Genomic DNA, 25,005 nt, shown 5'->3' on the forward strand with positions numbered 1-25,005 from the left:
TTCATATAGAGTGATTGAAACAAACCGCTCTATGTGGAACAATGGAGGGCCTAATCTTCCACCTAGCATCGTCAATTTTTATACGGACGGCTCGAAAATGGGATCCCTAACGGGATCTGGTATATACGGACCCGGTATCAGGGAAACGTTTTCCCTGGGAAAATGGCCCACCGTTTTTCAAGCAGAGGTATATGCCATATATATCTGCGCAAAAATATATCTGCAACGCAACTACAGACATGCGAAAATCGGTATATTCTCGGACAGTCAAGCAGCACTACTAGCACTTAAGTCCGTTAAATGCGCTTCCAAACTTGTTTGGGAATGCATTGAAACTCTACGGGAACTTTCCCGACAGAATTCAGATTTTCTGTTTTGGGTGCCCGGACACTGCGGAGTCGAGGGTAATGAACACGCTGACTGCCTAGCAAGACAGGGATCAGCTCAGCGGTTTATTGGTCCCGAGCCGTTTCTGGGTACGTCCATTTCCGCTATCAAAAGCGAACTATTAACTTGGGAAAGGCTAGAAATAATATCCCAATGGCAACAGGCACAGGGTTGTAGACAAGGCAAACAGTTTATCTATCCGAACCCTGGAACCGCCAGAAAGCTACTTAGTCTAAATCGTAGTGACCTACGGATAATCGCGGGACTCCTCACCGGACACTGTCCCGCTTTTTATCATTTAAAGAAAATCGGCGTAGTGTTGAACGAAACCTGCCGATTCTGCAAATCTGAACCAGAGAGTTCAGAGCATTTGCTTTGCTCTTGCGAAGCTCTTGCTTCCTCTAGGTACAACTTCTTAGCAAGTTACCTTTTAACTCCATACCAAGCATGGAGCTCCAATCCCAAGCAGGTCATTAGTTTCATCAACTATGTTGTACCTAATGGGGGTACAGGTTTACAACAAAACAGTTCTACTCCATCAATGAGCCAAGTATAGATGACAGTTCTACAAGGTATGCTATTCACGTCGATGCATTAGTATTAGTGATCGTTATGAACTTTTTCCAATTTTGTATGAAATTTGAAATGATTTTGTATTTTAAACTAAACTTATAACACATACTTTCCTGAAAAGTTATAGAAATGATGTTGAAACATGTTTTATTTGTGGGGAATACATAAACATGCTGCGGTTTAGGTAAAATATGCGGTTTTTCATCAATTTGCCGGTAACCTTTTTGCACTTTTCGTTTTTTGCTTGTACTCTAATAGCGCTTCTAATTAGAGTCGCTTATGTTTCATACAGTAACAAAAGTCATGAGCTATGACAATGACTATAATTATGCTCCAACTATTAGAAATATAGCATTTTTATATATTTTATTTCGACATATTGGCAATTTTTCACACTAAATCTAAATTAGTATAAATTTCTAGTGTGTTTCAACTGGAGATTCACTCTCCAACCAAAAAAATCAGATATAAAACAACATAAAACGAGAAATTTCCAAAAATGTTCTGAATTCCATACAAAACGCGAAATTTTTCATAACGAGATTTGTTTGTGTGCGTGGATAGACAAAAATGTAGCATACCTTGTAGAACTGTCATCATACTTGGATCAATGAGTACGAACAATCCGTAACCTGTGCACAGCAATCGGGGCCCGCCACAAAAGACAATCAGCAAGAATGTCGCAGTGGCATTTCAGTACCCAGTGCCCTTCAGGCATACAGAGAAAAAAAAATACTTGTGCGGTTACGTGTAATGTTGGATTTGTTATTCAGATTCCAATACTTTTTATGGGCTTTTCTTTGCTTTATGGCTTTATCTTTAACCTTTTGCTGCTGAACGCGGCGCAACTTACGTTTGTCGTTATCTGTCCAGTCAGCACGCCACACTTTTTTTGATCCGAGTATTCGCCAACCTTCTGTTAATTTTGCTGATTGATCAAGTAACTCTTCCATCAAGCTAGGAGGAGACTCTGGAGCTAGCTAGCTAGGAGACTACAAATCGCATTGCTGAGTGATTTTACTTCAATTAAAACATCACCGCTAACTTTATCCTGAGCCTCCTTTGTGGAGCGGGATTGAACAGAACTGTTTTCGTTACAGTGCTCTTTCATGTCCTTCGTGAGGCTACCTAGGTTTTCTAAATTATCACTAATTCTCTTGAGATCTGCAACGAGGTCTGTTGTGAGATCTGTTACATATCCTTCAATTCGGTCCTTTGTAGCTTACATTGATACATCAAGGAGCTTCGTGATGTGGTTTTTAATTTCAATGAGCTCCGAATTCTTCGCGGTTTTGCTGGTTTCCATGTCAAGCGATAATGCGGACACAGCGCTATCGACTTTTGTTGCTGTGTTCTGGTTTATCGCTGACACGGATTCCATCAGCTGGAGCTCCATATAACCAAACAGCTTATCCATTGCATTGAGCTTTTTGAGTTCAGCAGCAATCTGAGAGTTGGCTTCGGTTTGGGCTTTGATTGAGATTGTCAGCTCCTTTTGATCGTTTAGCACCTTACTAGTATCAATTCCAGCTTTCAGATGATGCTGGCACTCCTCGCACAGTGGTATCATGAAGCGCGTGACATAATTCTCCTGGTGCCGTTGAACTCCAATACATGCCGCGTGAAAATATGGTGTAAAATTCACACTTCCATAGGAAGCGATCGTCGCCGATACTGCATGTTTTTACACAGCAATGCATTTTATATTTACGTTACGCGCCGGTACGGTGTAGGAAGAATTTGCATTCGATTACTAAGCGGTGTTGAAAATATACTTAAAATTGCTGACACAAGAGCGCGCGCGGGTCAATAGAATTGTTTGAAACAAAGTTGAAAGAATACAAATATTAACGGGAGCGCTACACAAGCGCGTCTGAACTCAAAGGTGGTTCGACTTCGATTCTTGAGATGTACTGTATAAGTACAGAAGTATACCTAGAATAAAATTCACAACATTCGGTAACAAATTGCAGTGACAAAACTTCAAATTAAATTTAAAAGTTTGTCTTCCCCACCCTGATTCTTGTATGAGAACACCGAAATGAATATTTAATGTTCTGGGTTAGGAATATGAAAGAAACTGTTCTGAATCCAATAATTGACATGCCGTTAGATAGCTTCATGGTCAAATACTAACATACATTTTTCATACGATTGGCTTATTTCTCTAACACAGACATCAAACAGGGTAGATGAATGATTTCACGCACGTGTTCACTAATATCAATTTTAACACCTACGAATCTGAATCACTCATTTTCACACAATAATTTCTTTTAAACTAGAGATCTGTGCATCTCATTACCCTCTAATGAAGAGAACGGTTCATTACCTACTGAACACGATGAAACTTTGTATGAAGAGGTCACAATGATCAACTAGTGACCAATTAAAAAAGGGATATTATAATATACAAACTTTCAAAATTCTGAAGTATTTGAAATTATTTTTCTCGTGTAATTGTTTGTTGAAAATCGCTTGTGCTTTCTTACATAACTGTAACTGTAACTGTTCTTACTCCAATTTAAAAATTTGTTATTAAAAACTAGTGAACTGAACTGGACTGGAAGTCTAAATAAGAAAATGATTGCAAATCAAGCTCTTGTTGGCGAAAAAACAATCCTACTGGACAGAAAAGACCAAAATATAAATAATTCAAAGTTAGGCTCAGCATCACTAGAAATCGGTTTTCAAAACCAGCATTGAAATTGAGCTCCTAATCATGCAAAAACGGTTTTAAAGGCCAGAGAGGACCTTAATACAAATCGTCGTGCTCAGAATTGTGGAAAAACACTTTGAAAGCTCAGGAAAACAAAAAAAGAATCCCATCAGAATCACGAAAAGTGTTTCTCAAGGAAAAAAAAATCTCAAATTAAGCTAAAAATTGCTATAAAAAACAATTTCAAAACTCCATTTTGAGTTTCTAATGGCAAAAAGAAAAGGAAAATTAGCTCATAAAAACCAAGAAAATGAGACCAGAAAAAAAACTCCCAAATGATGTCTTAAATTGCGACAAAACCGCTTCTAAAAGCCATGTAATAAAATGATCCTGAATTGAACTCAAAATGGGACACCCGAAAAAATGTTCAATGCTAATAGATGGCTGAAAATTTTGACAAATACGCTTCTAAAGTCAAAATAAGTAAATGATCCGAAATTGTTTTCTAATTTGTGAAAAAAAAACACTCCTCAACAGCCAGAGAAGACTCGAAAACATGATTCCCAAAAAGTCTCAAAACTGTCGAACTGTCTCTAGACGCAAGAAAAGACCAAAAAACAGAATGATCCCAATCCCAACCCAGAATTGCAAAATATTCAAGTCCAGAAAATACCAAAACAGAAACTGGCGCCAGTTCAATTACCGAAACGAAAGAAAGAAACGCTTCTGAAGAAAAGATCTGAAAAGAAATGATCCCGAATTGGTTTCAGAATCGCGAAAATATGCTTCTGAGGCAAATAAAATGCCATTAACGGACCAGATCCCAAATTAGGCTCAGAATTACGACAATTCGCTAGAAAAGAGATTGATCCCAATTCAATTTCCGATCTGCGAAAAGACAAAATGTGACCAAAAAAAAGAGATTATCCTCTAAGAAATACAAAAAATGCTTTGAAAGGCCGGAGTTACCTTTCTTGAGCTCAGAAATGTGCGAAAGCTCGCGAAGCACTTTAGAACGAGAGCTCAAAATCGAGAACTTTTTACATTTACTCTCCAACTACTGGTTTTATTGACATATTATCTTCAGAAGGACTTGAGTATATGAAAAGCCTCAGAAAATGATAACAAATTTTAGTACGAAACTCGCAAACAAATTTTAGTACGTGACGCAGCAAGTTCGAACTTTTGTGTTTAGTTTTTAGTTTATCTCAAAATCGTGAACTTTTTACATTAACTCTCCAAATACTGGTTTTATTGACATATTATTTTCAGAGAAAGTTAAAGATATTTTTTTTTTTTAAGGGGGGATTTGTTAGTAGCTTAAGTATTTATGATAAATATTAGTAAATAATGAGTATGTGTGTCCAATCACAAATGGTGACTTCTCAACACTGTTAGAAATTTGTAATTTTAATTGTTAGGATTTGTTTGCTTTCGCAATTAGGACTTATCATTCGTAGGGATTTAAACCTACTTGTCAGAAAAGGGGAAGTAAACTTACAACTAACTTAATTGCTAACTTATTGGCTATAAAGAGAGCTTATCGTAGCAATTGAAGATTGCAACGATTTTTGTCGAAAATTGTTAATAATTTTATTTGACATAGCTTCTAATGGTTCAACACCAGTAAGTCTATGTAATTCGAGTGTACCAAACCAAGGAGGACGCTTCAAATTGGAGCGTTTTCTTCCTTGTTGAACAGCAACTTGACCAGATCGGTACAGCATAAAGCATTGCTGGTCTAAAAATTTGTTTGTAAATCAAACGTTTGTTCTTTAAACAAAGTTTAGAATTCCTGTTAATGAGAGGATATAAACATCTCGTATATTTGATGCACTTGGCTTGTATACTCTCAATGTGCTCTTTGAAAATAAGTTTTTTATCATAAATTAGTCCCAAGTACTTAACCTTGTCGGACCAACTTAAAATAACCCCATTCATCTTGACAACGTGATTATTGTTTGGCTTGAGGAAAGAAGCCCTAGGCTTATGCGGAAAAATTATCATTTGAGTTTTAGAAGCATTGGGAGAGATTTTCCACTTTTGCAAGTAGGAAGAAAAAATATCTAAACTTTTCTGCAATCGACTGCATATGACACGAAGACTTTTTCCTTTTACGGAAATGCTTGTGTCATCGCAGAACAATGACTTTGTGCATCCTGGAGGCAAATCAGGAAGATCTGAAGTGAATATGTTGTACAGGACTGGACCCAAGACTGAACCTTGAGGCACACCTGCTCTGACAGGAAATCTATCAGATTTTGAATTCTGATAGACAACCTGCAGAGTTCGATCAGTAAGATAATTTTTTAAAATTTTGATTAGGAAAATTGGAAAATTAAAAGTTTGCAATTTCGCAATCAAACCTTTATGCCAAACACTGTCGAATGCTTTTTCTATGTCCAAAAGAGCAGCTCCAGTAGAATAACCTTCAGATTTGTTAGCTCGTATCATATTAGTAACTCTGAGCAATTGATGAGTTGTGGAATGCCCATGACGAAATCCAAACTGTTCATTTGCAAAAATTGAATTTTCGTTGATGTGTGACATCATTCTGTTAAGAATAATTCTCTCAAACAGTTTACTTATTGAAGAAAGCAAACTGATTGGTCGATAACTTGAAACTTCAGCTGGGTTCTTATCCGGTTTTAAAATGGGAGTAATTTTTGCATTTTTCCATAATTTGGGAAAATATGCAATTTTGAAGCAGCAATTGAAAATTTTCACTAAAAAATCCATTGTGCTCTCAGGGAGATGTTTGATTAGTATATTAAAGATTCCATCGTCACCAGGTGCTTTCATATTTTTGAAATTTTTAATAATTGATTTAATCTCATTCAAGTTAGTTTCAATTATTTCTGCAGGTAAAAAATTCTGGGAAGAAATTAAATCAAATTGACGTGTGACTTCATTTTCAATTGGACTCACAAAATTCAAATTTGAGTTATGAACACTCTCAAACTGCTGAGCAAGTCTTTGAGCCTTTTGTTCATTGGATACAAGAAAACGTTCACCATCTTTTAAAACTGGAATAGGCTTTGAAGGTTTCTTAAGAATCTTCGACAGCTTCCAAAATGGTTTTGAATATGGTTTCAGTTTTTCAACTTTAGTCTCAAAATTTTGATTTCTCAGAAGAGTAAATCTATGTTTAATCTCTTACTGTAAATCTTTATAAATAGTTTTAAAAACAGGGTCACGAGAACGTTGATATTGACGTCTGCGGACATTTTTCAAACGAATTAGAAGTTGAAGATTTTCGTCAATTATTGGTGAATCAAATTTCACTTGAGCCTTTGGAACAGAATAATTCCTGGCATCAACAATTGCACATTTTAATGCTTCCAAAGCGGAATCAATATTCACTTCGTTTTGCAAATCAAGCTCATTATTGAAATTTCTCTCAGTATAATTTTTGTATCTTTCCCAATTAGCTTTGTTATAATTAAAAACAGAGCTCATAGGGTTTAAAATTGATTCATGTGATAAAATGTGATCAAATCACTACATACATGACTTTGATCTGTCAGCACCAAATCAATTGTTGAAGGGTTTCTTACAGAAGAAAAGCATGTAGGACTATTCGGAGACAAAATAGAATAGTATCCTGAAGAACAATCATTGAATAAAATTTTGCCATTGGAATTACTTTGAGAATTATTCCATGAACGATGTTTAGCGTTAAAATCGCCGATTATGAAAAATTTCGAACGATTTCTGGTGAGTTTTTGTAAATCACCTTTAAAAAAAAATTTTTGAGCTCGCGTGTGCATTGAAATGGTAAATATGCTGCGGCAATAAATAAAATCCCAAGTTCAGTTTGAACTTCAATTCCCAAAGTTTCAATAACTTTCGTCTCAAGATGGGGAAGAGCACGATGTTTGATTCGGCGATGAATAACAATTGCAACTCCACCGCCGGAACCCTGAATCCTATCATATCTATGAACCACGTAATTGGGATCATATTTTAATTTTATGTTAGGTTTCAAAAATGTTTCAGTAATAATTGCAATATGCACATTATTTACTGTTAAAAAATTAAAAAGCTCATTCTCATTGGCCTTCAATGAGCGAGCATTCCAATTTAATATTTTAATTGTTTTATTTAAAATCATTGCTAAATTTTAAATTAGAAACAATTTTAATAGTAAAATTTGTGCCTATTTGAATGGCTTCAAACATTGATTTTGCCTGCAACATGGCGTTCATAAGATCGAACATTGCCTGTTGCAAAAAAGAAAGTTTACCTGCCGTAATTGACATTAGAAAAAATATTTTCGGTAGCAATATTAGCTGGAGTGATAGGTGTACAATTATTTTCTAGCGTGTTTTGCTTACCCATATTAACGGTCATTTTCGAACTACCAACACTAGGCGGTATAATGTTCGAACTACCTGTAACCTGTGCATAAGTTAAACGGGTATGCAAAGGAGTAGGTAAACTATGCGTCACTGGTACGCTTGGAGAATTTTGTTTTGAAGTTGGTTTTAATTGAGAAATTGAATTTTGTTTACCTTGCCTTGCCTTAACAATTGCTAAACGGACTGGGCATTGATAAAAATTTGACATATGGTTGCCGTTACAATTCGCACAGCGAAAATTTTTACTCTCTTTCACAGGACATGTGTCCTTTTTGTGAGAAGAGTCTCCACAATTAAGACATTTTTGGTCCATGTTACAGAATTTGGAACCATGGCCATAACGTTGGCAAGTACGGCATTGGGTGATATGCTTTTCACCTCCGCCATACTTCCTATAAGTTTCCCACTTTACACGAACATTATACAAAGCATGTGCTTTTTCAAAAAATTTTGAATTGTTAACCTCATTGCGGTTAAAATGAATTAAATAATTAACAAGGGAAATTCCAGTTCTCTGACTGTTTTCGCCTCGTGATTTTTGTTTCATTAGAATTACTTGGGTAGGGGCTATGCCAAGTAATTCTGTTAAAGTAAGTTTGATCTCATCAACGGTTTGATCGTTGGTGAGACCTTTCAAAACAACCTTGAACGGCTTGGCGTTCTTGGTGTCATATGTAAAAAATTTGTACATCTTGTCAGTTAAATACTGAACAAGACGATCACGACCCTTTACTGAGTCGGCTAATAAGCGGCATTCACATCTACGGCCAATTTGATAGGTAGCTTTAACGTCAGAAACAAACGTTGAAAGTTCCTTTTTGAATATATTAAATTCAGAAGAAATAGTTACCACAATAGGTGGAACTTTCTCCTTTTTTAAAGATTTTATATTTTGTATAGTTTCATTATTGGTAACTTCCATTTCACCAGCTTCTTGCTCAGGCAAAATATCAAAAGGATTGTCACTACAGACACTCGAAGTGTCAGAAAGAGATGCCTCTCTTTTCCTCCCCGCAGCAATGCGAGGTTTCTTTTTCCGTCCAGCCATTCCAGGTGATACGAAAAAAGTTAAAACAAATGTTAAATTCAAAAGTAGGTAGTCTTGAGAAAGACTGATGGGAAATAACTTTCAGGTAGTCTTTAAAAGACACACTGACAAAACACAAACTTTGAAGCTATAGGCAGTCAAAGACCATTCCACAAGCAACCGAAAAAACGTCTGATCTGTAGGACAGTTCAAGACGCACTGAAGTTAAAGATATAAAAAGCCTCAGAGAATGATCATAAGTTAGGACGTTGCGATATCATTGAGCATCGATACTTAGAATCGATACTGGTATCGAAAGAAAGCGCTGATACTTTGATATAATCAATGATAAAAGTATCGATACTGCGAGGTATCGCTGTTCGATATCAGCTCATTTAAAGTAAAACTCATATGGCTGTTTTTGCATATTTTTTGCACGCGATAGAAACAAACAGCTTCTGTACATGCTTCGCCGATTATGCTCGTCACAAACATCTTAACTTTTCTGATCCGTATAGGTTTCACAGGACTTATCAGACAATCAGTCGCGTCGCGTAATGTATCAAGTAGAATACAGTGTGGTCGCTTTTTGAGCGGTTTTTTCACGCGGCTATTTTTTGGCGGATTCCGGGATTTACGCGGTTTATTTTCACGCGAACCATATCCACCGTGTAAAAAACGATTTTGGTGCACACTAAAAACTAGAACGAATTGAAAAAATATCTGTTTTCTTTATTTTTCCTATGATGATTTTAATTTTTGGTTCTCATTATAGATGTGACAGTGACATTTTTTTCCGCAAATTCTTTTTCACTAAATGCTTAGTAATCTTGTTTTGGTTTTGCCTTAGTGCCTAAACTGGAAAAAATTGATAGATTATAGCTTTTTAACCGTTCCTGTGAATTTTGGTGCTCCCTGCCAGCCCGGATGTGCGTTGAAAAACCACAGAAAAACTGCAGATCAGCCAGACCGTGTGCTATCGAACGGAATAAGTGATAATCAAACGGCGCATTATCTGAGAAATATGAAGATTGAGTAAGGACTTCTTTTTTGAGCGTTTCTGTGTAAGTTAACGATTTTGCAGTATGAGGTCTAGCGTTGTCATGTAGTAGAAAAGTTTTTCATGCCGTGCTCGGCTTTTTTATCTTGTATGCCTGAAGGGCACTGGGTTCTGCAATGCCCAGGGGGGGGGGGCATTCTTGCTGATTGTCTTTTGTGGCGCCATGCTCTGCTTAATTGCATGAATTAAAGCCGATACCGTCCCTCAGTGATGGTTTTGTTCGGTTTCAATAGCTCATAATCAATAACACCGTAACGAACTCATTTTCCATTATCCGTCATAATGCGATGAAGAAAACATTTCCTTTCTTGTCGTTAGACCAGTTGTTCACAGGCGAGACAACGACGCTCAGCCTCCCATGGTTTCAAATCGTAGTAACCCAAGTTCCTTGTTTTTGAATCATTCCCACAGCATACAATCGCTTGGAAATGGCTTGGCGGGTATTTCTCAAAACCGAAGCAAGCTGTTTCTGCGTTTGGCATGAATCTTAATCGAGCGATTCACGCGGAACTTTTCAAAAGGACCTAAGTAACATTGAGAGACTCCCTTTGTTTACTGTCTCTTATATTAATAACTAAGTTATTTGTACATTTTTCATAACACACTTTGTATAGTGAGCTAGGCAGTATTATATTCATTCGATTTGTGGCGAGGAATCGTGAAAAAATAATAATGAGGCTGTAATTAACGAATTAGAGCGAGAGAGGAAAGAACATCTGATTGTTACTAAAGCCTTTTTGAAAAGTTACGCGAGAATTCCTCCAATTCCGCATTTTCGAAAGTTCTTGGGCTCAAGAGGTCAGTCGTCAAAATCATATTACAGTCTTCAAAGTTATGGAACCAATCACAGCACATTTATTTTTTGTTAACAGCGATTTATTTTTTGTTAATTCGCCAGAAATTATACGGAGTTAAAAAAAAGTTCTCTTCTCTTTGTCAAAAGCAAATCTTTCAAAGCAGAAGACATTAATCCAATGTCACAAAGTGCATGAAGTGATGAATAAATTGATTTTTTTTGTAAAAATAAAACGGTTTTGATATGTTATACAGTTTGTAATCTGATACATTTATCTTGAAACGGAGGAAAGGGGGTAAATGTAATACTAGGTTTTTTTTTTCAAAGAGAGTTGAGATTTTGGACCCAAATGCTACGACAAAGGGGGTGAAAATCATGAAAACATACTACGTCGTTTTAGTAGTTGATCTCTCAATGCGCTTTAGTCGCCGTTTTCTTTGTTTGAAATGAGAAAAGTGAGAACTTCCCAAAAAAGACGATTATTCGGCACAAAATCTAAAATTTTCACATAGCTAAAAGTATATGACGCTACAATAAAATCACCAACGTGACGAAGTGCAAGGTTGAGTATTTGTTCCATTATTCATCTCATTAAGCCTTCACGAAAAATGCACGAATTAAACACCAAATTTTCACGAAATCATTGAACAAATAAACAAATTACGCTTACGTGCTCTTATGGAATCGCTCGCATTGGAAATTCAGTAAACTTTGCTAGATTCATTCTGAATTTTGTAAAACAAACCGTTTTTCACAACGCTTCCATATTTATCTCAAAACTTAAATCACTGCTCAATTATTCATCTCACGACGGTCATCACATTGTTAATCACGAATGAATCACACTTTGAAGAATGAACGTAGTCGCGAACCGTCGTAGTAGGTTAGCTAGGCATCCGCTGTAGTTGTTTACGTGCAAAATTGATAACCTAGTGTGCAGTGCTGTCGACTTACATCAATTATGTCGGAATAATTCAACATTTTCAGTATGATTTTTCCGTATTATCAGAGACTAATGCAGTGAAAACAGTTAAGGATTTGTGAAAATTTATCTCTTATATTTCTACTAATTAAAGCTTGTTTTTTAAAAATTTGAGGTGAACATTTAAAGATTACAGTATGGTGAGCAGAGTGAACTTTCAGTGAGTTTTACTAATCGCGTTTGAATGGGTTGGACCGAGACTGGAGCAATTTACGGTGTTTTCACATACACACGAGATTATATATCGTTAGATTTAACGAGAGAAAGATATATCAATCTTCTGAATATTTGGTCGGCGTTAAGTCATACCGAATATTTTTATCGTTTCGACAGAAATGAGGTTGAAGTTTACTATTCTATGAATATCAAAGTTTTATTGCGTCTGATTGAGCTGCAACCATTTAGAGTAACGAAACTTTGCTCTAACTTAACCCATTAATAACATTTTTCACAATGAATTGAATATGATTTTTAATAGAAAGCTAATAGTTTGAATCACAATAGAATGATATTCAATGATATATAATAACGATAGTACGTGAGTTTGAAAACTAACACGTTTTATATCCATTACCTAACACTCATCCCCTGTTCCCCACTGATTGACCACGTGGTTTGAAAAGCGCTCTAAAGGTCATAGAGGGATCTCGAAAACGTGCCTTGCATACCAAATGCGACATCATAATAGTGACTGATAGAGGTTAAATCAAGGATTAGACTAATAAAGAAGAAGCGCTAGGGAAAGGCAAAATCGTTCATCTATGCAGAGTCGGGTTCAAAAAATTAAAAACAAAATCACGAATAATGATTAGATTAAAATTTACTCACGAAAGTAGCTCTTCAGTGAGAGGTAATTTTCCCACCAGTGGCACGACACTAGGAAAACCGCCACCGGAATGAACCACAGCTCCAAGGTGTTGTGCAACATGGGCCATACGACAAAGCCCGTCACCTGGGCGCTGATTGCCATCACGTCGACCGCGTACTTGAAGGGTAGCTTCGACTCGGCGGGCGACCGGGACAGCAGCCCGAGAACGGCCGGAACCAAACAGACGCAGTTGGTTAGCATCACCGCCTTCAGGGCATCCAGATTGGGAAAAATGAGAAAGGCCAACATGGCCAATCCGATCACGTGGAATGCCTCCATCAGGGCTACAGCCACCAGTTGGCCCCAGGTTGGGCGGCCGATGTTTTTGAAGAAGCAAATTCGAGACGCTCGTATCAACGTTCCCAGCTCCGGGACAGCGAAAGAAAATATGATGGCCCACATCCAGGCAATCCGTTGCTCGGTTGGGATAAACGCTTCGAACTGTTTGTCCGGTTCTGTTGGAAAAGCGAGAACAAACATCAATTAAATCCAGTCTCGGTTGCTGGGGGACCGGCCGCAGCTTACGCCTCACGTCGCAGTATCGATTCTTGGTGTCTTCTTTGATATTGGATGTCATTAGCAGGAAGGACATTTTCGAGAAACAGGCAGCAGCTATGGTAACCAGAAACACAAACACATAGGTAAACACCTTTAGGCACTTGATGCACACCGAAAGATAGTCCTGGTTTGCGGACGAACCGGAGCTTTGCGGCACCGGCGGATCCTGGAAGGAGTCCCATAGTTTATTATCCTGTTGAACTCTGCAAGCGGACAAACAACGAATACAAATGGCATTAATCAAAATATCAAACACAATTTAATTAAAGTTTACGTGCGGGAGGGCAATAAATTTGATCGGTTTACAAGCTGGAATATCGAAACGCAGTCGAACTAGGTTAATATACGAGCTCGCCGAAAAGGTCACGACTCTAGTTCTAGGCAGGTCTGATTTGCCACGCAACGTCTGGTGCCAAGGAAACGTTTTGTCAGCAGTGGGAGCTGCACATACGCAAGTGGCAATAATTAGTCATTAGGCAGCTCTGGGAGAAGGTAATCCACCCAGTTTTGTTGAATGGCGTAAGGAATAATGCTTCTACTATCTGCAGGGGCTTTGAGCCTATTGATTTATCGTTAGTGGGCCAGCAATAACAAGCTTATAGAGCTGCTGATTTGATTTAAATCTGCTTAACAATAAAACTATTGAATCCGTACGAGGGAAGTTTTAACTTTCTCACTCTGAAGGAAAAATAAGAATCAGAACAAAACTTTTGTGCACTGATTGTATAGATCACACTCAAACTGATAACCTTCGTTCACTGCATTTGCGCTGATTTTCATCAAAATCTAAGAAAACAATGACTTTTTACTATCTCTCATACACATTTTGTCTCACATCATTGCGATTTCTTTTCCCTTTTCAACATGACGCGTGATAAATTGTGCGTCCCATATCCACACCGTGATCTGACGTAAAAGCCTACCAGACTCGAGTCGACTGTTTTTCCAAATTCGATGCTGGATTTGCTCCCGACGGGGATATCCTCTCTGCTTGCGTGCGCTCTGCCGGCGGTAACTTTGGCCAAGGACAATAAAGGAGCTATTATGTTTGATGCTCGTCGAATGTCACAGAAATGGCCCGCACCGCCGCAGCACACACATTTCCTGTCTGATGCCCGATCGAAAGCTCGGTGTTTGCCTCCTAATGTATGCAAATGTTTTACGGCTTGTGTTCGCAATCGACGCCACCAGAGTGCCATTCGGAACGAGCATCAGACAGGTCCTTCGATGAACATTACATCACAATCACATCGTTTCACTTCGGGCCATCCGATATTCGAGTGTAATTGATTGAATAATCAGACTCTCGGGTCTCCTTTGCGAATCCGGGAACGGGGACTGTGGATTTGCGCGGCAAATTCCGGTCGCCAGTCCACAACACTTTGATCGTCATAAATAATGTAAAGCAACGTAAACAGTGAATGGTAAAGCTAGAGCAAATTAATCGGGTGGATTGGGGTTCTCGGAATTGCGTTCTGTTTTGCAATTGAATCGGCTGAAACTCAATAGCGTTCTAGCTAATTATCGTTCGCATTAGCACCAGCTGATCGAAACGTTGTGCTTATTTTTTGTGGGTGGAAGAAACCAAACAATGCAAACAAGTAATTTGAACGTGAAAGCAAACCAATGTTTGCCGAAGGCGTTCAAATCGTGTCCATCTTCTTCGACCTGAACTGATAACGGAATCATATTTGCGAAAGCACTTGAACGTTGGCATCGATTACTTCCTTCCACTCGAATGTTGTGGTGCTTGGGCTGGGGGGAGGAAGGATTACACCGTAGCGTGAAGGTAAATTCCCTTCTGAATGCAAAGATAACTTTAAATTGTACGGAATCATCGGGTTTCGTCGTGGTAGAGCAAATAGAAAATGGCAGCTTGATGGAGATAATTGAAGGCGAGTTTTTTTTCTCCATCAGGGATCGAATTTTCATAAATCTGAATAAATATCAAGTGATGCTCCGGCTGCACCTTCATTGGTGCTAGAGCGGAGAGTTAAGTGGGGTAAAATGGATGTCGCATAAAGTGACTGATTTATTCAGTCGGCTTACATTGGCTATCAAGGATTTGATTTTAATTTTTCATGTTACAACATCGCCCCCAGATGCGACCCTATTTGCTCCACTTGTCAAGACATCGCAAGCGTTGCCAGGGACTTGAGGTGAAACCTGCCGGAATCTATATTTTAGATGTTACAGAATATTGAGAAAAAAAATTCATTTTCTTGATTGAATATTCAATTGGGTCAATTTCCATCAAGTCTTTCCGAAGTGTGCCAGCCGATGCTGGCTTTCCTTTCCCTTTGTTTGATCCGTCTCCGGCCGGGGCCGGGATGGTGTGATGGGTTTCGCTTGGTGTGAATGAAATTGTTCGGTTTTCCAATGACGATGGGAAATATCAATTGTGAATAAATAGACGATAGCGATATCTCAGCGCCGCCGGTAGTGTTCTATTACCATTTAAAAACGTACTTTTTGATCATCATCGTTTCCTCGTCGTCGTCGTCGGACGACTCGGTGAAGTAATGCATGTTATTTCCGTTGCTTTTCATCGTTGTCTTCTACCGGAGGGTTTTTCCCCTCCCGAATGATTAAATTTCCAGCGACTTCTGGTATAAAATTAAATCGCGTCGATCACTTCTCGTCGCGACAGCAGGTAGCGAATCACTTTACTTTGCAGTCAGACGAAAATCAAGGCATTATCGAGCCAACTTTGCGCACCCCTGCTCGACAGAGAAACGCAAATATTTTCACAAGAAATTTGCTACACTTTCCGTTCAGTTTTACGGCGCGCTACCGGCGAAGAACTACGCTACGAATGAACCGCCAATCGAAGGTACTCGACCAAGACTAACGTCTATCCCGGTATCGGAATTCAATTAGCTGCGACATCGTCGTACTTTCTCGATGTTCTGCTGTATTTGAACAGCCTACCAGCGTTACGTCGTCGTTGACATCGTTTATCGCCTCCTCTTCAAAGGTTGGAACTCACACCGGCACCGGCATTGATATTGAAAACATATGTCCGGGGAATCATCAAACCGGTCGCTTTTCACGCTAAATGGGTCTCTTATCAACGGGGCGGGAATCGCAAGCGCTGACATCTTCTCGCCTAGCCTAGTGCGTTATGGAGTGAGCTGTTCAACGACATGTTTGCCAGCACTAGAAGGCTAAGTGCTATCTTCAGGTATTAAAATTGTATTATTGTGACTAAGAGTAAAAGTACTAAGCGTACCAGTGAAATCTTGTACGTAAATACAACGAAATTTTATCGAAATAATTTACCTGATTCGTTGAGCTGCTTTTTGCGCAATTCATAAGCGATGCGATGCGACAATTATCAAACCACAATATTTAAAAAATATATAGTTAATGGTAGACATTATTTGACTTCACAGAAGTAGATTGCATAGAAGGTAATAAAATTTACTTATTCAGATAGGTACTGAATATTATTTCTCTTTATAAAAATTATCTCCCCTTTTTCTAGCAAAAACAAAGAGAAATACAATGAATTCTGTTTTTACGCGACTTTTTTTACGTGATTTTATTTTTCACGATTTTTTTACGCGATTTTCTCGGAATTACGCGATCTTTTTTTACGCGATTTTCTTGAAGTTACGCGATTTATGTCATGGGAAACATTTGTGAATGAATCAAGATACAACACACACATACACACATTCATACACACATATACACACATACACACAAATGCACACATACACATACATACACACACATACACGCATACATACACTCGTACACGCATACATATACCCATACACACACATATACACATGCACAGACACTTCCTGCATAGCGAAAGAATTTGTTTTTGCATGATTTATTTCAAATTAAGCGATGTTTTTTCCGAAGTTGCGTATTTTACTTTTAATAAAGGAACTAATTATACTCTCCCCAGGTTACTGTACAGTCTAACGCTTTGGTAATTTGCAAGCTATTTTTTATAGAGCATAACTTTGTTTAAGTTTGTGTTGTTCTACAAAAAATTTTGTTACCAGCATCAGGAACGACTTACTATAGCACATGGATAAAAACAGTAGGAGGGTGGTATCCAAGACACGACCGCATAGTTGACGTAGGACTATGATAGTTTTATACTTCCCTTTGAGGCTCTGTTTGATTTGAGCTCGTTTAAATTTTGGCACGGTTCGATTTTGGCACACATGTGCCAAAAACGAGCGATTATGTCAAATCACATTTCTTAGTTTTCTTGATTATTTCAACCAATTCAAGCTCAACATCCTCCAAAAGAAGGGTATTTTGGCTCTTTATGTTGCCGAAGCGGATGACCGGAATCGGTAAAACGGTTCCTGGAATATGACCGCAACATGTGCCGGTAATATAATGATCATGATCTAAGCAGTACTAAGCCTCTAATTACTCGGGTAGTAATATCAAGTATCTAGGTCGTCAGCCTTAATTCATAAAGCGACACCTCAAACGACTTGGAACTAAAACTAGTTCATTGGTAGAAGTATCTATCAAAAAAGTCATGAAAAGAGAACCGTTCATTTTTGGCAAGGTTCAATCTTGACAACAGAAAAATTCTGCCGTGTCGTGTTTGGCAAAATCGAATAGGGTCTGTATTTTGATTATTTGTTTTATACTCTCTTCGATATTGATGAATACCATTCGTTCTGATACAGTCAATTTTCTTCAATACGCAAAAATGCAAGCTTCTATACAGACCTAAATTGAGTACGATTTAGTAGAAATTAAACAATATTTATTTGTCTTGTGAAAGATGGCTCACTCTCCGATCACCAAGCGGCAAAGAGAGTTCGTGGAAAAAATAACGAGAAAGAATTACAGTTTATAAACAAAAATGTATATTAACAGAAAATTTAAAATGGACATGAGTGTAGAGTTCAAAAATAAACAACGCATTTTATCTGTACAACGAACCTAATTCATATACCCTTCCACCGACACGTACAGAATTTTGTTGTCCCTGGTGGCGCAGCGTATTTTGCGGCACCCGAATAATCATATTGAATTCTGATATTTGCTACTATACGAAACAAGAAGAAGAAGAAGAAGAAGACAATTCAAACGGCAATTCGATTGTGTTCTAGATCGCAAAACGATACCTGCGCGTTAACCCAACACGCCCCACTGTACGTCGACAGCGGCAATGTAGTCTTCACTTGGCTTGGCTGCATACAAATAAATATCGAGTTATACTGCACTGATAGACGATGAGTGACCAGCGCTCTATTCATACATTGCTCGGTGCAGTACTGTTGCCTGTGCCAGCATGTTCTCCTTCAAGACATCAGTTTTAATAACATTCTAACAGCAGAACGTAAAACTGTCTGATAGTGGAGGTGGTTACGAACTTCCCGAAAAAGCTTCACTTTCAAGACATCAAAATAGCCTAGGCTCATGGAAGCTAACATTAGTTGACCTATTGGGACGGGGAAATTCTGTCAATTTTTTTGCCACTGCTATACAGGATATCACAGCAGGCAGTTGGTGTCTACTCATGAAGTCTGTGCCAGGCGTACTCGCATGTGATTGGTACATTGCTCGTGAAAATTCGACCTTGAAATTTTTATGAAATTTTCACAAATGAAATGATAATGATAACTGTGGAATCACAAAATTGTCCATCTTTTAATCAATCCAACGACATATTGATTATTGTAATCCAGCATGTGGTTACATCAGTATTACTGTTTGAAATCTTTCATTCCAACGTTACACCTTGGTTTTAGTTTCCGCAGAATGTATCTCTATATAGTGCGGTTAGACGTAGTCCTACGTCAAAAAATAAGCATTTCGGTATGATTTTTCTCTAAAATATCAAAAATAACACGAGCTTCCAAAAATGTTCAATGATCCATTCTTGGCCACATATCAATGCAATTCCATGATTTATAATCCTGATACTGGCCATATGGAAACAAAACCATGGTAACGTATAAACATTGATGCAACACATGAAAAGTACGAAGTTTTCGGGCTGTTTTAAGATATCGCATGAGATTCGTGAAAACACAAAACTGGTTTTGGATATGAAGATTATATTACTACAGCACCGCCCTTTGATATAATATATCCGTTCCTTATAATATATCTGTTTTCCATTTGTTCAGATTATTTAAAAAACTGTAACTTTAGTTATATTTACTGAAACTAACGCTTCGAACTTTGAACCTGGCGACTATAGTAGAAGGCACTCGAGTTTCCTGGATGTTGGCAAATAATACGAACAAGTTTTTATGTGAAAAAGGAAAGAGCGGAAGCTTATAGATCAATGACAGACGAAAAATTAACATAGATCAATGATGGGATGTCAGTGTTATTAAACATCCTACTCAACTTTAATAAAAATCTAGTTCGTAGTACTTTGCACTGCTAGCTATGTGTGCATATAATATTATTAGGCCTTTTAGTTAGTTTTATAACGGGGATTCTCTGCTGATAAAATATATCTACATGGTAAAGTCAAATTATAAAATAAATTCCTGTGTATTCAACTTTTAGCAAATTGGCCAAAATAGGAGCCCCAAGTGGCCAATTAAGAAATGCTATGGCCAAAAAAGAACCTAGAGAAGTTTTAAGGTTGGAGAATTTGTAAACAAAATAACATATTTTAATTAGCGTCGTACACGAATTACGTAACGCTAAAAACCTAGACTTCAGATCCCCTCCCCCTATGTAACGACAAATAACATTCGATATGACTCCCCCTAAAATTACGTAACGTTAGACAGACCTGCTCTCCCTCCAAATTTCTAATTTGAGCGAACATCACAGTTACGTAACAGTCTCAACTACAGGGGGAGTATGTGTAACAACGTAACAAAAAGTAACGAAGACTTTACCCCCCCCCCCCCCTCTTTATGCGCTACGTAATTCGTGTACGACGCCTAATTTAAACTCAATGTTAGTGAAAAACATAGACTAGTTCATCTATTTTTCCCGTTGAACTTATTCAATTGCATATTTTTCGAAGGAAGAAGGACAAATATCTCTCATTAATAACATACCATGGCCAAAACCGGTGGTTTTACCCTAGTTTTTTTAGGTTTAATTTAAAAAAAAAACATTACTTTTTTCCCTGATTTCTCCATGATCGGAACTGTTGCATTGTTTAGGTAATCTTTTGTAGATTTTATAAAAAAATAGATTTTAAAAAATTAGCTTTTTATGATTGATTTTTAATTTTTCTTTTAACTTTTTTCAACAAATAAATAATTTTTTAAAGTGTATATTTTTTACGGAGAGAAAAAATTATTATCTACAACTTTGCAGAAGACGTCACGTCGATCAAACAAACCGTTTTGGCCCTGAAAATATTTGTAATCATCAATACGTTTTCAAAATAGCATTTTTCAATAGCTTCTCAAAATGAGTCGTGTTCCAAAAATTCAACCAATAGCCAAAGTGGCATCTTTTGCCTATAGAAACTCCTGTGCAAAGTTTCAGCCAAATCAAAAATGGTCGATTAAATTGATTGCCCGTTTTTTTGTGGAATCGCTCAGCTGGAAAACTGGGGAATTTTATTCCTAACCTACTAATGCCAGAAGTTTTCTGCATGATTTAGATAAAATATTGTTTTTGTTTAGTTTTTCATATGTAATGTTTTTCTCAATCACTTTTATTTTTCTTTTTGTTCCCGCTTCATCACTTTTTTGACAGGTTCATTTATTTTAAGACAGGTTTTTTTTTAATATTTGAGTAGAATTTTCCAAAAGGAACTTTTTACAATTTGAGTACCTGTCATAGATCAGGAAAAAAGTTTAAGGTACACATATTTTGGGTTGAGTTAAAAAGTTTCGAAGCAAAAAGTAGAACAGTATGATTAAAATTGCTTTTGGAGCTTCCATATATTTTTTTTTTCATTTAATTAAATTCATATTACAATAGACTTCATAACATGATGAATAAGGGTCAAGTCTACAATAGGTTTGATTGATTTAACCTATGCACAAACTTGCGAGATGATTCGCCAAGCTCAAAAAAATCTTCTGCGGTTTGAGCTACACCAGTTGATCGTAGGGCAAATTAAGAAGCGAGTAAGTTGACCTGGCAGTGAGCATAACACAGTATCATTCGTTGTTTTGCTTTCGTCTCGATTAGACGCAAATTGTTTATCTCCGTTTGAGTTCGCAAAATAACAATACACGAGTTATCGTACGGGTGTTTTTTTGTCGATTAGTTCTCGTGCTGCGCAATAACAATAGACTGTTATATATCGGCAGAAACATCTGCACACTGGTAGGGGCAGGCTACCCCGCCAGTGATTCGATACGCAGCTGATATATCAGCAAGAATAATTCTCCCGCACCGCTGTTACCCCGCTAGCAGCACGGACCATCATACGATCGAGCGAGTGGAAGTCAACTACAAGTGGCATCTACAAGGTCGCGTGTAGGACACGGCCACTGTGTCTCAACACGAAGCTGGATCGTCATTGTTTGTTCTGCGGAGACGTTCGATTAATCCTACTATCAGCCGTGAGGTCGTGACTTAGACGTTCGGTGAAGTATTACCTTTAGAATTTTTACTATTATTATCAATATTATTACTATGTTATAATATTATTATTAATATTATTATTGATATTATTATTGTTATTATTAATACTATTACTATAATTATTATTATTATTATTATTATTACTATTGTTATTATTTTATTATTATTTTTGTTATTATTTTGTTATTATTTTTGTTATTGTATTAGTATTACGGTCTTTTTTTTATTTGATCCATTGTAGATTGAAAAATTGTTTTTAAAATTTAACATCAACTACTTGAACCCCCCCCCCCATATTCGAATATTTATCGTTTGTGTGCGGTAGAGCGTAACGCTCCCGCAAAATGGACGACATGCAGGTGCAACTTTTCCTGGAGGTGGAAACAAACGGGGAAGAAATTGAAATTTCTCCCATCAGCACACCTCTACCTTCCCCTGTGCCCTCCCCTTTGCCAAGTCCTGTACCAAGAGTACCGGAAGTACGGGTAAAAGCTTACCCAGATGCCGCTGGCGGTCCCTACGTTGTTTTTTTCCGGCCCATAAAGAAGCCATTGAATATTATCCAAATTGGCAAAGACCTGGCAAAACATTTTTCGGCCGTAACCGAGATTACGAAGGTGAGGCCGAACAAACTGCGAGTTGTCGTGAGTAGCTTGAAGCAAGCAAACGAAATTGCTGGCTACGAGCTCTTCACGAGAGAGTATCGCGTGTACATCCCTGCCAAGGATGTAGAAATCGACGGTGTGGTTACCGAGGGGAATCTCACTGTCGATGACATTTTGCGTCATGGAGTTGGCTGCTTTAAAAACCCCTTGATGCAAAGTGTAAAGATACTGGATTGCAAGCAATTGCATTCAGTATCCATCGAAGAAGGGAAGAAGAAATTCCTCCCTTCGGATTCCTTCCGAGTAACATTCGCCGGATCCGCGCTGCCGAACTACGTCCGCTTGGACAGGGTTCGTCTACCTGTACGCCTGTTCGTACCGCGGGTCATGCATTGCCAAAACTGTAAGCAGTTAGGTCACACAGCCACCTACTGCTGCAACAAGGCACGCTGTAGCAAGTGCGGAGGCAATCATGCTGAGAACGCTTGCAGTGGGGATACTGAAAAGTGTCTTTATTGCGAGGGAACTCGGCATGACCTTCCGGCATGTCCCGCGTACAAACAGCGCGAGGAAAAAATTAAGCGTTCCCTTAAGGAACGATCAAAGCGCTCTTTTGCAGAAATGCTTAAGAGGGCTGAGCCACCCTCGACAGGAAACATCTTTTCCTTTTTGCCAACCGATGAGGGTACATCTGACGATCCCGTCGAAGGGTGTTCCTATGCCTTGCCAGAGGGATCTAGGAAGAGGAGAATGCTCAACTCTCCTAATCTTTCTCGTAAAGGTCGTAAGATAACCCCTAGCGGAATGACCAATAAGACAACACAAAAAGGAAGCGGTGAAGAAAAACCGAAGCAAGTACCCCCCGGTTTTAATTTCAAATCAAACCAGGAGTACCCACCGCTTCCTGGGGCACCAAAAACCCCTCGGGCACCCATTTCTCGATCAGAAGACATAAAAGAAACAGGGTTCATAAAATTCTCTGATATTGTGGACTGGATATTTAAAACATTCAACATACCAGATCCCCTTCAAAACATTCTTCTTGCCCTTCTCCCAACAGTGAAAACCTTTTTGAAGCAACTCACAGCAACTTGGCCCCTCATTTCAGCTATCGTATCTTTCGATGACTAATTCGTTGAAAGAGGTTAGGAATTTTGTCACTGTGTTACAGTGGAACTGCAGAAGTATCATCCCCAAATTTGATTTATTTTCACATTTGATAAACACATACAATTGTGATGCGTTCGCGCTTTGTGAAACTTTTCTCAATTCAAATGACCAACTTAATTTCCACGATTTTAACATCATTCGTCGAGATCGAGACTCACACGGTGGAGGGGTACTTTTAGGGATCAAAAAGTGCTATTCTTTTTTCAGAATTGACCTCCCCTCGATCTCGAATATTGAAGTTGTTGCCATTCAAACGAATATGAATGGAAAAGACCTTTGCCTTGTTTCGTTATATATTCCCCCATCCGCGCGGATTGAACAGAAGCAACTCCTTGATATAGCAGAATTGCTTCCCGCACCTTTTTTGATTTTGGGAGATTTTAACTCTCACTGTTCGCTATGGGGGTCGCTGTACGACGACAACCGATCTTCTTTAATCTGTAACTTGATCGACGACTTCAATATGACAGTTTTGAATACTGGGGAAGCGACACGCGTACCTAATCCTCCGGCACGTGAAAGCGTGCTTGACCTATCCCTCTGCTCGACATCACTAGCGTTAGATTGCCAGTGGAAAGTAATCAACGATCCCCACGGTAGTGATCATCTTCCAATCGTTATATCAATTGCTAATGGTTCAACTCCCCCGAACCCAATCAATATTTCCTACGACCTTACACGTAATATTGATTGGAAGCGTTATGAGTCTATTATAGCGGAATCTATCGAGACTCACGAGGAACTTCCTCCGGAGGAAGAATACGCGTTCTTAGCTGGCTTGATAATCGACGCCGCGACGCAAGCTCAGACGAAACCGATACCCGGGGTAACGATTAGACAACGCCCTCCCAACAAATGGTGGGACAAAGAGTGCTCTGAGCTGTACGCGCGAAGGTCCGCGGCGTATAAGGACTACCGGGAGTACGGCACTGTCAACCTACTACGAAAGTACGAGGCACTGGGCAGGCAGATGAAGAGCTTAGTAAAGGCGAAAAAACGCGGGTACTGGCGGCGGTTCGTAAACGCGTTGTCGAGGGAAACAGCGATGAGCACTCTTTGGGATACCGCCAGGCGCATGCGGAACCGTGACGTTTCGAATGAGAGTGAGGAGTATTCAGATCGCTGGATACTTGATTTTGCCAAAAAGGTCTGTCCGGACTCTGTACCGGAACAGAAAACCTTTCGCGACGCGTTTATAGTAACTACGGAAGAGCCTCCATTTTCGATGTTGGAATTTTCAATGGCTCTCCTGTCGTGCAACAATAAGGCTCCAGGGTTAGATAGAATAAAATTCAACCTGTTGAAGAATCTACCCGACTCTGCAAAAAGACGCTTGTTGGACTTGTTCAACAAGTTTCTTGAGCTAAATATTGTTCCGCATGACTGGAGGGAGGTAAAAGTCATTGCTATTCGGAAACCCGGGAAACCTGCCTCTGATCACAATTCAT

At 38.5% G+C, this 25,005-nt stretch overlaps 1 protein-coding gene across 1 annotated transcript in view; it reads right to left on the reverse strand.

The window, feature by feature from the left end:
- The window catches only part of LOC129731085 (chitin synthase chs-2-like), a 54,161-nt gene extending 38,057 nt beyond the window's left edge, over positions 1–16,104 (reverse strand). The window contains exons 1-3 of the mRNA XM_055690835.1: positions 15,741–16,104; positions 13,239–13,474; positions 12,674–13,168 (exon numbers count right to left, since the gene is read on the reverse strand). Coding sequence (XP_055546810.1) covers positions 12,674–13,168; positions 13,239–13,474; positions 15,741–15,820 — 811 coding nt within the window. The 5' untranslated portion in view covers positions 15,821–16,104. The remainder of the gene's footprint in view (positions 1–12,673; positions 13,169–13,238; positions 13,475–15,740) is intronic.
- Between the last annotated feature and the right edge of the window lie 8,901 nt (positions 16,105–25,005).

The sequence above is a fragment of the Wyeomyia smithii genome, chromosome 3 (assembly GCF_029784165.1).
Source record: "Wyeomyia smithii strain HCP4-BCI-WySm-NY-G18 chromosome 3, ASM2978416v1, whole genome shotgun sequence".
Classification (NCBI taxonomy): Eukaryota; Metazoa; Arthropoda; class Insecta; order Diptera; family Culicidae; genus Wyeomyia; species Wyeomyia smithii.